The following is a 14,733-nucleotide window of genomic DNA, read 5'->3' on the forward strand; positions in this document are numbered from 1 at the left end:
TGGAAACGGTGCTGCTACCAAGTGTTACAGAACATGCTTTATACTCCTTAAATAACATTTAATCTCTGCACGTGTGTTGTCACTGAATGAAATTTTTCATCAAAGTTACTAGAAAATGTTGCAGCAATGTTCTTCTTATTTTTCTTGTTTCACCTCAAAGTAAGGGAATTTTTAAATTGGAAAAGAGTCTCAAATAATGACTGTCATGTTATAATGACTCTCATGTTTAATCTGGCTTCTTGGTAAAGAAACAGAAATAATGCTGCCATTTCAGTAAGCCTTCATAAAATTGTAAACATGAAAATATCACCTTATTTTCCAGTTACAGAAGTCCAAAAGTCTGTATTTCTATATTTATGGCTTTGTTTTTCATATTTATTCTTGTTACAGCACTGAATATTTCCATGTGATTAAGACTTGGAATTTTTATTCTGTAGCATTTTTATGAGATACTTAATAAAGCTTTTGGGCTATATAATGAATATTTCAGAAGTAATCTGTGGCTTCATTAAATGCCTAGAGGCAAACGCTTAGTAACAAATGCAACTTTTTAATGTTGGTTTTTTTCTAACCTACATTTTAAGTCATTACAAACTTTTGAAGAATTTAACTTGCAAAGAATTTATTTTTAGTTCTGTTTAGAAGCAAATAAATATGCAGAATCACAAAGAGGTTTAGGTAACTGCAAATGTGAGAGTTAAGGCAGAGGGAAGGTCTGTTTTCGTGCAAAAGGCTTTTGAAGTTCTAGATTGATAGTTAACATGTACAAATTGTACCTGAGTTAAAGTAAGGAAACGGTAATATGGGATCAAACTTCATCAGTCAATTTAATAATAAAATAGGCAGGAGGAAAAAAACCAAACCAAACCCAAAAGCGAAACCCCGAACAAGAAAAACCCAAACCCAACGCCCCAAAAAACCTCAACCCAACCCACCACCAGCAAAAAGCTCCAGCCACATCTTGGAGCTTTAATGGCCGTTGGCTCGTGGGCTTCGGGCAGGTGCTTTGCATGGACTGAATTTGGGCATAAAGATACAGGAACCAGGTTCAGGTTATCACCATGAAGTAGAAGGGTATGTGTGGTCAGATGGACCTGACACGTGATGTGGCGATATTCCTAAAGGGCAGAGCTGCCAGGGAAGCCTGTGCTGGTAAGGTTTGTTTAGCCTGTGCGCTGGGAATGGCTCCATCGTTACGGTATTTCACACAGTTGTGTAAGGGCCAAGGTTGTTATTCTGCAAGACAGTATAAATACTGCTTATATATTGGAATTAAGTATGAAAGAGCACAGTTGGTATGATGGGATGGATAAAGAGCTCGGGAATCCATTTGTTTTACTTTGGCTTTTTTAAGCCACAGTTCTGCTTCTGTTGAAGGCTGGAGAGCAACAGCTGGCTGATGCCTTAGTTGTGGAAGCTGTTGCAGTTGCTTTTAATGGGAATACGCTTTATGATTTCTTTTAAGTGCATTGTTGAATAATTACAGCTTTGAATACGTCTGCCTAAGCCATACTTATGTGTGATTTGTTAAAATATCTGACTTTGAAGTTCTGGTAGATTATTGCAAAGGGAGGAAAAAAGTCTCGTGCACTAACATGCGCAGGTTTCGCTCTTCTACCAGCAAAAGTACATCTTTGCCAAGCCAAATACATCTATTTTTCTGTCCTTTAACTTTCTTTTGAAAAGATTTTTAGAGTAGCTAATTCTTAGTTTTCGCAAGCGAATCTTGAGTTCGGAACAAGTGAGTTTGAACTTGTATCATCAGCTACTCCTGGAATTACCAGGGTCCTGGGTCTTGCCCCAAGTACCGCTGTAAGTAGGAAACAGCTTACACCTTCATCGAGGGACTGGCTTCTTCAGGATCCCTGTGCAGAATGGAGTGACTTGGTTACTGCAGGGTGCCCGGGGTGCTGCAGGTTCGTACCTCACAGACTCCATATAGTTCATCCACCATTCCCCAGAGAAATCCCGAGGCCGTTCTGGCTGTTGTGTCTTACCTCAGTTGAACAGTGTTTCAGAGCACCTTGTCCTCCTCTGCAATTAAAGCATTTCATCATGGGAACCCACACTTCTTTGATTCTGCCATGAGTTATATTCAAGGCTGTTTGCAGGTTAATTAACTTCTCTGCATATTGGTTATGCAAAATGCAGGATTAGTTCATAAACACCGTGGAGGGGACCAGATAGTGTCGACGTGTCATTACCACTGTTGTGCATCTGAGGGTTAGTTTTGTTCTGCCTTACCCTGCCCTGTCTTTGTAAATGCTGCAGGTGGAGCTTCTGGGAGTAGGTAGGAGTCTGTGCCACTTCTGGGTTGTAGAGTCTCATTAATTATTCTGATAAAGCAAGGGTCAAAGCCTTAATATTTAAAGATCTTTTGTAAGATTGTAAAATAACAGAGATGACTCCAGCGTGTCCGGCACAGCTGTTTGCATTCCTTGAGTTTGAGTGACCCTCACTTACAAGGTAATACGGGATTGAATGTTCAGGTAGGTTTCATTGGAAAACTGGAGATGAATTTGTGCACAAAGAAGCTTCACATCTTTTATCTCTTTACATCTTTGTCTATAAACCTGCATTGAGATTTTTCAGGTCTATCCAAAGAGAGGACTCTTGATCACTCTTACGGAAAACATTCTGAAAACCTGTATCGTACGGCAGTGCTATTCATTCTGCTGGTATTGCTGTCTAGCTTTTGGAAAAGGTGTAGGCTGGGCTGTTTGTATGGTTTAAAGAGTAGTATTTCTTTTAGTTTTCTTTATTGAGAAACAGGAAATATATGCCATTACTAAGTTACATTGTTGTTGAATAGAATACCATCACGCTTGTATTTACTGACTGTGACTCAGGAGCGAGCTATTTAAATTTGCATTGTATCTTGTAGTGTAAGCAGTTGCAGAAACAAAGATCAGAAATGTTGGTTTCTAAAGATGCAATAGTGATATAAAGAGGATATTTCTATAGGATTGATCTCCAGGTGAATTCTTCCACTGATTTTATTCATACAATCTCTTTTAATGCCAGGTGATGTGGTCAGTAATCTAAAACAGAAACAAGTGGCTGCTCATTTTACTTGCATTATGTTGCAAATACATCTGTTCATGTTATCTGAAAGGATCACGATCAAAGTGAGCTTTATAGGTGAATTCTACCTTAAAGTAACAATATTGCATCTTTAGGATGGTGAACTATACTCAAGATGTGGACTATCCTCTTAAACTATTGCTTGTACAAATCATTCTGTTGCTCAGCCCCTTGAGCATGTTAAGGGAGTCCCGTGGGGATTTCGTTAGACAGTCCATACGGCTGTGTGCTTCTATTTCAGATTTCATCCATAGGTGGAGTTAAGTGTGATCTGCAATATTCCATTTACTCAGAGATACCCGAGTAGTCAGATGCCCTCCAGTTTGTTATGTAGTTGTGGGCATCTGCTGTTAATGCTTGGATTTGTCCTCAAAGCTACTCGGGATAGCTCTTCTGTCTTCCACGGTATGCCCTGGACACATACAGTTATATAAACTAGCTTCTGGTATATTTTTAAATTGCCCTTGCTAATTTTAACTTGGATGCTACTGGAAAGCACAGTTTTTGGTTTATCAGGAATAAAACCAAGAAGCTCTCTTTATTAATTGAATTACATCTTAATATCTATTAAAATGTTCATATTACTTTACTCTGGACTTTGGTCTTCAGCTTATCAGGAAAAAAATCAAGAAACTCTTTGTTAATTGAATTACTTCTTAATATCTATTAAAATGTTCAAATTACTTTACTCTGGACTTTGGTCTTTAGGCCAGTATTAATTTTTAGGGTTATTCTGTTTGAAATAATTTGTTATACGTAGCTTTGGAAGTTAATTTGATGTCTACATATGAAGAACAAATTCAGAATTCTCTGGACACTTTACAAATACATCGTTGAAGCTTATGCTGAAGTAGCTACAGTCTGATTACATATACATGTATACACACACATTGGGTGGATTGTGCATTACTGGCTCCAGATCTTCATTATAAAGCATAATCCCCTTTTTAATGTTATGATTTGCAACTTTCTTGGCTGCCAAGAGGCTGTTTGAAAAATCTTCTGGAAAGAGGCTGTAAATATGTCATTATAAAACAAATCACAGGCTCTCACCCCCTCAAGGCTTCAGCTGAAAGGAGTAAGCACTTTTAAGATGGTTCTTTGTAAAATAAATTCATCTATAACTGTTAAATATAACTGCTTTGATTACTTGGAGGCTAGAAAAAATACTTTTTCTTTTAATCTTCCTATTACTTGAGCCCCTTAAACAGTTTCACAAAGAGAATAACATGCTACCAAAGATTTTTCTTTCATGGTAAGTACTATAGTGGTAGATGCTGAAGATGGAACCAGGGAAGCTTTGAAGTTTAAAAAACAGTCTCTACGATGTAAGCACGAGAGAGATGCCTTTTAGGTGGAACTGTAAGAATCATTTATCCTCTACATAGTAGGTACAGAAAGGTGTTTTTACTGCTCAACTCCTTTGTAGAGGCATAAAAGCTGAAAGGCTTTTTTATTGTTTAATTTTTTTCTTTGCATTTTTTTTTTCTGTAATTCAGGTGGATATACAAACCTTAAATAAATAGAAGGCAGACTAACAGCCTCACGACTGTGATACAAGCAGTAAATCTGCTATTGCCAGGTTTTTCCACAAGAGGAAGATGCCATTATTACAGTGTTTACTACTGAAGAGGCCAAAAATGAAATAGAAATGTTCACTTGTGTTTAAAAGAGCAAACAACTTTTCCTCTTTGATTTTTACTTTTTTTATACTACTTGTCCTTTATTCATAGACTTTCAATCCAGCCTTAGTTTTAGGGACAAGATGCTAAGTACTGTAAAGCGAGGATTTGTGGATCTCCAGGTGTTTAGCACACTCAGGATATGAGTGCTTCTAAAAATAAATTGTTTACTTCAGTTCTGCATCTGAATACTTAGAGCCATCACTTGCTTGGTTTTCCCTGAGAACTCCTGCTGCCTGTCTGAAAACGGGTGAAAAATAAGTTACTTCACATTTTCATCATGCATAATTTGAACGGAATACTTCTATTAAAAGGTGATGCTTTATTACTCTTGAAAACTAAGTTGTCAGTCAGGTGCCTGGCTGTTTCCTTTGTGAGGAGATCAGATAAAAAAGAAAGCACAACTACTGTATTTCTTCGATACAAAATGTGTAAGAACCTGTTTTCTTGATCAGAAAAATAACTAATTCTCTTAATTTTATTTCAGCTTTACTTTTGGAAGCTCAGTCAACGCCGTTTCAAATAACTCCTTCAACCATGGCAAATATTGTGAAAGGCCTGTATACACTACGACCAGGTAAAAAGGGAAAGTGTTTCTAGGAGTCTCCATACTGTGGTTGTGATGTTTTCCTACCTACGTAGGCGATCACTGTCAATCTAAGGCACGTTTAACAAACAAAAGTGTTTGTGTTCTGTCCATTAGAATGCTTAGTTCTACTGTGCAAAGGCCCTGGCTTTTCTTGTTGCCCAGCTCTGTGACCTGCACAAGGCACCGTGTGAACACCAAATTCATTTTAAAAAACCAACCCAACCCTCTGCTCTGGAGACAGAGGCAAGGCCTGTTTATTTTGCTGTGTAGAAACAAAGACAGGCGACTGGTTTATGATTCAGTCAGGCAGAATTTTAGAAGTGTTGAAACAGTGAAAGTTAGATTGTGAGACATGCTTTGAACAGCCTGATCTTTGACATGAGATGAATAACTATTTTTTTCTATGAAGCCATCATTTGGCTGGTGTTATTTCATTGTTTAGCAGGTGTACATGCTAGAAATGTGGTGGACTCTCCGTTTACAAAATACATGGATAAAACACTTTCAGTAAGCAAGGATTATTTTTACAACAGCAAAACTAACATCTTACCATCATTTTTTAGAAACTGTTCAGTATTAAAGAAAGGAAGGGTATATGCATAAGTAGAAAAGTATAATTCTTCTGAAAGTAGCTCAGGATGATTTTGTTATACTGCACTTAATATTGTAGATGATGGACTTGTGGTTTCCCAGTTATGCGTTTCAGACAATCCCTGTCTTGCTCTCTACTTCATAACACAACAGATAACTGGTTTGGGTTGGAATCATGGGCCTAATCAGATTTTGAATCATTGTCTTATGTCTGTAAGATCTTTAAGTATAAGAATATTTATTCCTACAGTATGTGATACTTGCTCTCCACAGCTGGGTACGGAGGCACAGGTGATTGACTTTAAGCTGTTGCTTAAACAGATACTCATTTGCTCTAATTACCTGCTCCTCCAACTTCTCAGCCTCTGAGAAAATGAGGAACTTGAATATCATTCCAACCAGAAGAGCACAAAATAGACTCATGATGTAAAGTGCTCTTCTTTGGGGGTGCTGGTTCTTGAAGATTCATTCTGAAACAATCAGGGCAGGAGATCCTCTGAGGTAGTACTTTTAACATCCTGTGGAACATGCCTCATTGGGTGTATCAGGGGGACTGGGAGCAGATGACTGGGGAAGTGAAGCAGTGAACGTGGCCAGTGGGAGGAGCTGGGGCATTAGGGCAACACTGGGAAGTGTCTGTTTAGGCAGTGCATAGAGTAAAAGGAGGAGCCATGCTGGTGTGGCTAGTGGCCATGGGCTTTCTCTTTCTCTTCTTTTACTTCAAGTTGAAAGTACTTGACAGTTGTTTGGCTTCAAATATTTCCAGAAAAGACTGTCTTCTAATTCCAGCTCCAGCACGTGGTGGCCACAATAGAAAAGGCTGAAGCCTGGGCAGGTGCTGAGGCTGCTGGCTGGCCCACTTAGTTTTAATCTGAAATACTCTTTTCACCTCATCTATAATGATCTAGCAGTTGCATAAAATACCCTACAACAGTATTTCATGTTGTGAACTCCAAATCAGTTCATTAGCTTGGCTAGATCATTCAGTAGCAGTAGGTTTGTAGGAGGTACCATGTTCTGTGTGGTACGTTTTTATTGTATTTCATAAGATGAAGAGTGACATTTCACATCTGTATAGTTTTGTGTTGTGGGGTTGTTTTTGTTAGTTTTGAATCGAGTGCTGCTGTGATCTGTGGGATCTGAGGAACTGCAGGCCTGTCAATCTGACCTCAGTGCCAGGATAGGTTATGGAGCAGATCGTCTTGAGGGCCATCACATGGCACGTACCGGACAACCAGATGATCAGGCCCAGTCAGCAGTGGGTTATGAAAGGCAGGTCCTGCCTGACGAACCTCATCTTCTATGACACGTGACCTGCTTAGTGGATGAGAGACAGGTTGTGGATCTTGTCTACCTGGATGTTACTAAAGCTTCTGACACCGTTTCCCACAGCACTCTCCTGGAGACACTGGCTGCCTATGGCTTGGACAGGTGTATTCTTCCCTGGGTAAAAAACTAGCTCTTGCTAGAGGGATCTGGACAGGCTGGATCGATGGGCCAATGACACTGTGTGAGGTTCAACAAGGCCAAGTGCTGGGTCCTGCCCTTGGGCCGTAACAACTGCTTGCAACGCTTTAGGCTTGGAACGAAGGGCTGGAAAGCTGCCTGGTGGAAAAAAGGACCTGGGGGTATTGGTTGACAGTGGCTGAGTATGAGCTGGCATGTGCCCAGGTGGCCAAGAGGGCCAGTGGCATCCTGGCCTGCATCATGAAGAGTGTGGCCAGCAGGACCAGGGGAGGGATTGCTCCCCTGTACTGGGCACTGGTGAGGCCGCACCTCAAATCCTGTGGTCAGTTTTGGGCCCCTCACTGCAAGAAAGACACTGAGGGGCTGGAGCGTGTCTGGAGAAGGGAACGGAGCTGGGGAAGTGTCTGGAGGACAATTCCTGTGAGGAGCAGCTGAGGGAGCTGGGGGTGTTCAGCCTGGAGAAGAGGAGGCTCAGGGGAGACCTTATCGCTCTCTACAGCTCCCTGAAAGGAGGGTGCAGGGAGGCAGTGGTCGGTCTCGTCTCCCAAGTGACAAGTGATGGGACAAGAGGAAACAGCCTCAAGTTGTGCCAGGGGAGGTTTAGATTGGATATTAGGGTAAACGTTTTCACCGAAGGGGCTGCCCAGGGGGGTGGTGGAGTCACCATCCCTGAGAGGATTTAAGAGACCTGTAGATGAGGTGCTGAGGGACATGGTTTCGTGGTGGGCTGGGCAGTGCTGGATTAATAGTTGGTCTCAAAGTTTTTTTCCAACCTAAATGCTCTATCATGAGGGAGGTTATTGCATTTTTTTTTTGTTTAAACCACCTAGTAGTACGAGTAATAGCACTACTGGTGGTACTAGTACCAGTAGTACACTAGTAATGATTATCTAGTGAGTTTACTAATTAAAGTAAAGGCTGTTGAAGCTTGGCATAGACCAAGTAACCATATGTGGGAATTAGATTAAAAACTCGTGATGTCCCTTAGTGAATATATGTAAAAGCATACCCTTTTTTCCATGATAAGATTTAAGAAAACTGCTACAATCTCTGGAAAGTCTGGCTTCAGAAATACTCGAGGAGTATTTATTTTTCTTAGAACTTTTAACACACTTGCTGTAAACCCAACTTTCATCTTTTGCTCAGTCGTCTGCATTTCTTATCATCAGCCTTAAAGCAGCTTTAAGGGAAACTGCCTTGCTTCTTTAAGGCAGTGTTCAGCATAGTGAAATTAAATCACATTTCTCTCCTGAAGCTGAACTAATACAGGTTAAAACTACATAATGAACATTAAAAAGTGTTCACCTGGGCTTTGGAAGATCAGTGAGAATTGCATTAATCCATTTCAGATGGGGGATGGAGAAGCAGGGTTTTATGGTGATATTACTGTGCTTTCTAGAAGTAAGGGAAGAAAGGTGTAAATTCTGTGAATATGCTTCCCAGAGCAAAGTGTTACAAATGCTCTGATTATCAAAGTGAGTTTGCTGATCGTCAGAGCCTGTCCTTGGGAGTGCCCAGAGACCTGTGTCATACAGCAAGAACTGAATTTCAGTTTCACGATGAGGTGGTTGACCAAAAAAAAAATAGTAATTCCTTTATCTACATGTAAACATTTGATTTAAAAAGTCTGATTATTTGTTTTGCTTTAAGTCTCGGTGGGTTTGGGGGTTTTCATTGTTTTTAAACAACATTTAAAAGAGAGCAAAGTTACATATGTCAAAGAGTAAAGTTTCACAAAAGTTCTTTTCCATGTGTTGTGGTGTTGCTTTCCCTCTTCTTACAGAATGGGTACAGATGGCACCAGCTTTATTTTCTAAATTCATCCCAAATATTCTCCCCCCTGCTGTGGAATCTGAGCTTCAGGAATATGCTGCTCAAGACCAGAAGCTTCAAAGAGAGCTTATGCAGAATGGATTTACTAGGTAATAATTATTAGTCTTCAGTAATAATTGTGCTGGACGATGCTAAAATGGTAAAAATGGATATATCTAAAAATACTAAGAAAATAAGAGTTATTCAAGAAACTTCACAACAATATGGGCTTAATTTCCACAGGTTTTGAGTGCTGCCAACCCTGCAGATGGGACCAAAAAATAGATGATCAGAAGTCTTGAAATATTTTCATGAAACAGATTGCTTACAGGTCATGCTTCCCTGTGTTTTGATCATGCTTCTAATGCACGATCGTGCTCGTGTTCAGCCTTTACTTTGGCCATTTATTTTCTATAAGTTGACTTTTTTTCCCCGATGCTTCTGAAAATGTCAGTTGATGACTTCTCCTTATTCCACTTTCGCAGCTATTTTTACAGTCAGGGTGGCTGTTCTAAATAGGCAATGTTCTTCTGAGTATTGAATTGGGGGCGGGGTGTGTGAACAAACAGTAAAAGAGACATTTTCATAAGCTATATTGTTCCCTCTGGGCTGTGCCTGTCGCTCTCTGCTCTTCTATTTAACTGCAGAGGCAGAAGCACAGTGCTTTCACCACAGCAGGGTAGCACTTTTGCAGTAGTCTGACCAACCAAGATCAGGCTGGGGAAGCTAGCGAGCTCTGGTCCTGAGAGATTCATTAATGTATGAAGAGAATACGTCTTCATCTTTCCTGTCACCTGTGCAACACTGAGAATCTCATCCTGTAGGTTGAACACACACTAGATGCAAGTATGTTCAGTGTTAGATGTACTCCTGGATTTCATACTCTTTTGTATGTTTCCTTGAAGTTCTTCTTCAAAGCTTGGTAAATTATTGAGCTTCACCTCTATTACTGACCCAAAAGCAAGTGGTATTGTAGAGTCACTCCTTGTAAGGTTTTCTGTTGAGGAAAAGAATGTTTTTGATAGATATGCACGAGTTAAGACACTTAAAGCCATAAGGGCTTGGGCTGAGAATAGCAGTGCATTTGGCACAGGAAGTAGTTTTGAGACTTGGAAACTGAGTAAGTATATGAGGCTGACAAAAGAATGTAATGCACAGAACAAAACCAAACAGGAACATTTTAGTTTTGTCCAACTTTCAATCTTACTAATTCTGTAGGTGGCGTGTAATAGTTCTGCTTATGTATTTCCCCAGTTGCACACTTCACGGAGAATTAAAAATGAAGTTTGAAGTAGTAACAGTCAGTATCCACAAAACCAGTTGGTTTCAAAACCATTTTTCCCTAGGTACCTGAAAATAAGACAGGCTTGTCAGCTTGGCTGCAGAGCGCTTTGTCTGGTACTGTTGAGGAGGAGAGTGTATCAAGGGGAAGGGAGGGCAGTAGGAATAAGGATGCTGACCATTGCAAAGGCCAGATCCCTCTGTGGCGCTCTCCTGTTAGAGACTTGGTGGGATCCTCCGAATATATTTTAGCAACTCCTGTTTTGTGCAGAAAAGTAGTTCTCTAGCACTGGAACAAAGGCAAATCCCTAGGAAACTGACTGTCCTGTGTGATGGGTGGGCACAAAGAAGGTAGTCATGCAAAGAAGAAGTAAAGATTTCTGTGTCACATATTGTTTGCAGAGTTTAATTTCTAAGAGTTCGTCTTCCTTTTGTTTTTCTGCAGTATGGGATCTTCAGGGTACTAGAGATGTGAAGAGTATTGATATGCCTTGTAGATTTAGAAAATTGGCCCACCCTAGCCCATGCTTTTTGGAACTGCTGTTTCTGTGTAGCTTGCTTTCAATTTATTAAATAAAAATGCAAAATCAAATTTTGCAGTGGAATGACTGATTGATAGCATTTTGTCTCTGATGAATGTTTTGCACAGTGTACCTTATGTGGTTGTACTGTCAGGTAGTCAGTGCAGTCAGGTAAACATGGAGGTTATATAAAGTGTTAAGAGTCTGTCCTTACTAAAAGGACACGGGTAAAAGAAAACTGAAGTACAGGTAATATATTTACTACATGGCATTTTGCAGTGATGTTTGAAATGCATGTATTTCAAGATATAATGTGCTTCTTCCTGTGTTATGAACATAGGTTATATTTAACTTTTCAGATTTGTTCTGAGGTTATATTCCTACACATATAGGTGTATATATTTGTATCTATAAAAGGGTTGTTTTTCCCTTTTACCAAGTCGTGTGCCAAGTCTGTTCTCTCCTGGGTTCGTATGAAATGTCAGCCTCTAATTGCACCAGAAAACAGTGATGGTTTGCTGCTCCATTTCCTACAACAGTAACCACGAGGGACACAGCTCAGTGAGGTGTCTTCAGCAGCATTAATGGCGTGTCAGGTTCTAGTTGAAATAATTGGCTCATCAACACTATTAAATACTGTTGCAGCAGAAAGTGGGGATACAAGCCAGTTGCCTGGCAGTGTTTCTCTTGTGAAAGACTTAAATCAAGGCATACGCAGCAGGTCCATCACCTTTAAGAGTGGTTTCAGGGAAGAACACTTTGTATTGTTAGAAAAAAAGGCAATTTCTACCAGTTCCCAGCAGATAAAATGTGAAGTTTATAACCGCTGTGATGAAAATATATTGGGATCTCTCTCCCTTATGACAGTATCAATTGCATATCTATCATGACAAGAAACTTGTGAAGCAGACAGATTTTCCAGCTTTAAGAGTTCGTGTGCACAAGAATAAAAGGAAAAAATGTTTTCCAGATAGACAGGATTTGACTTTGGTATTCCACTATTGCTTTCGCTTTTTTAAAATCCGAGTGGTTTGGGTTGGAAGGGACCTTTTAAAGGTCATACGCCCCAACCCCACTGCCATGGGCAGGGACAGCTTCAATTAGGTCAGGTTATCATGAACTGACCTTTCTTCCCATTCTTTCCTAGAGGTGACCAGTCACGCAAGAGGGCTGGAGAAGAGCTGACTTACAGTAAGTATGCATCTAACTCTGCCCTCCAGTGTGGTGCAGGCCCTGGTGGGTTGGGCATACAGGTAGTGGTGGACTTCTTGGTTCTCGGGGGTGGCGAGGTGTCTGAGGCTGCATCTCCAGGTGTACCTAGCTGCCTGCCACTGTAACCTCTGCCCTTCTGAGTAATCGTACAAACTTCTTGGATCTACAGCCTGGTTAACTGCTAGAGTCCCACAGCCACCAGTAAAGTAGTAAGATATCTCGGTAGCTGGGATACTTCACTCAATTTAAGTAGAAGCTGAGGTCTTGAGGCAAAAGAACATAGCTGTGCTGAGTCTCTGCCTGGTCAGGGTACACGTAACAGGCAATGAAATGTCAGCCAGTCCACGTCTGATGTAAATCACCCACTGGTGATGTGTCTTTCTGTCCATTGACAGAATGGAGAGTTTGGAAATGCTGTGCTTTTCAACTCTGAACCCTCAATTACGTGTCTAATACTATTTGGGATCCACCTGCATGAGATGCTAAAGACAGTACTTGGCTACAAAGGTTGGAGTCATGCAGTAGGGAAGTTCTCTTCCATTTGTAGATGAAGCCTCTTGCTGCATGTTTAACTGTAGGGTTCTTTGCTTTGTTACTCCCTTAATTTCCCCTACTGTAGTTTAGGGAGTGGAGGAGGAGATGCAGAGAGGAAGGGTATTTCCATTCTCAGGTGGTTGCTCTACTCCAGACAGCTCAATTTGGGTCCAGTCAGTCAAAGGTCCCATCTTCAGTGCTGACTAAATATTTGGCTAGGAGATAATGTAGTCCCATACCTTCTAGGTTAGGAAGGTATGGGACTACATCTGCCCCTCTGCTCTGCTCTGGTGAGACCCCACCTGGAGGGCTGCGTCCAGCTGTGGAGCCCTCCACATCAGTAGGATATAGACCAGCTGGAGCGAGTCCAGAGGAGGCCATGGAGGGGATCCGAGGGCTGGAGCACCTCTGCTGTGATGAAAGGCTGAGAGAATTGGGCTTGTTCAGCCTGGAGAAGAGGAGGCTCCAGGGAGACATTACTGCAGCCTTCCAGTACCTGAAGAGGCTACAAGGAAGCTGGGGGGAACTTTTCCCAAGGGCCTGTAGTGACAGGACAAGGGGTAACGGGTTTAAATTGAAAGCGGGGAGGTTTAGAATAGATATCAGGATGAAGTTCTTCCCGGAGAGGGTGTTGAAGCACTGGGACAGGTTGCCCAGAGAAGCTGTGGATGGCCCATCCCTGGAAGTGTTCAAGGCCAGGCTGGATGAGGCTTGGAGCAGCCTGGGCTAGTGGAAGGTGTCCCTGCCCATGGCAGGGGGGTTGGAACTAGATGATCTTTAAGGTCCCTTCCAACCCAAACCATTCCGTGATTCTGTGATTCTGTGATTTTGGTACAAGGCCCTGATTGTCATTAAATAGCCTTGGAGATTGGGGGATATATCTGTCTGGTGGTGTTAACTTCAGCTCACCTCGTTGCATTCCATCCACCAAGTATCCTCCTGTGCTTTCAGCTGAGTATATTTGCTTTATTTCCCATCATAATGTGTTGTATAGTTTTATGATGAACTCTTATTAGAACCTGAATGGGTGATTGGATGTTTACATGGCATATGAGCTTCTGTTTGCCTGCAAAATGTTAACGGTGTAACGCTGGGTTTGGGGCTGTTGGGGGAAGGGAGGCAAAGAACATAAGGTGTAAGTTTAATATGAGCAAATTTCTTGAACACTTTATGTAATTTCAGATGGTTCATCAGCTTGTGCAAGCTCCAGGGGGTACAGATAGTGAACATACTGGATCAGCTTCTATTCCTAGCCAGAACAGACACTGGAGGAGCGCAGGTGGTATCCGGAGCCTCCTTTGGCAACTGCTGATACTCGAGCTCTGACAAGAACGATGCCTCAAAGAAGAGTTTTGGACTTTCTTCTTTATATAATAAAAAGTCTGTTGCTGCTACAATTGGGATGACTTTGAAAGACGTAATTCCTTGGTCTGGCCTCTCAACAAGTACACGTTCTGCGATTTTTGTGAGGAATGCACCTTGAAAACCAATCCTTTCAAAGTGGAAATAGGCAGCCAAAATCAGCAGCTTCCAAAAGCGTTAGAACGGAAGAATCTTTTTTGCACTCTTTTCTTAATATTAAGGACATTCTTAAAACTAGTTAATACATCAGTGTATTAGTTTTTAAACTTCAAGGTATTTTCTGGAGCTTTTACTTTAATAATAAGAATAAAGTTTCATTATTTTGCAGTATTTGTTCATTAGTTTAAAAATTGTCACCTTTTAAGAGTTGGTCCCATATAAATGTATCTTCTGTCAGGGAGTTTTAAATTCCAGATTTTTCTTTTATATCTTTGTTTGTTTTTTGGTATTTTGAAATCTGTTTTCCTATGTGTTTGTACTCTGTGCCTTCAGCTTGTGCACTTTGCAACTTTATAGACCATATTTTGTTACTGCAAAATGTGTTCTTGTGGAAAAACTTGATGTGAACAAACATGCTGCAAAGTTGCACTTTTCTCTT

The 14,733-nt window shown here is 40.9% G+C and overlaps 1 protein-coding gene across 1 annotated transcript in view; it reads left to right on the plus strand.

Moving 5' to 3' along the window:
- The window catches only part of CACUL1 (CDK2-associated, cullin domain 1), a gene marked incomplete at its 5' end in the record, with an annotated part of 40,866 nt that extends 26,404 nt beyond the window's left edge, over window positions 1-14,462 (plus strand). Inside the window, 4 exons of the mRNA XM_010150193.1 lie at window positions 5,254-5,343; window positions 9,197-9,335; window positions 12,175-12,218; window positions 13,956-14,462. Coding sequence (XP_010148495.1) covers window positions 5,254-5,343; window positions 9,197-9,335; window positions 12,175-12,218; window positions 13,956-13,996 — 314 coding nt within the window. The remainder of the gene's footprint in view (window positions 1-5,253; window positions 5,344-9,196; window positions 9,336-12,174; window positions 12,219-13,955) is intronic.
- Window positions 14,463-14,733: the final 271 nt, after the last annotated feature.

This window comes from Eurypyga helias, unplaced genomic scaffold (assembly GCF_000690775.1).
Source record: "Eurypyga helias isolate BGI_N326 unplaced genomic scaffold, ASM69077v1 scaffold8944, whole genome shotgun sequence".
NCBI classification, from domain to species: domain Eukaryota; kingdom Metazoa; phylum Chordata; class Aves; order Eurypygiformes; family Eurypygidae; genus Eurypyga; species Eurypyga helias.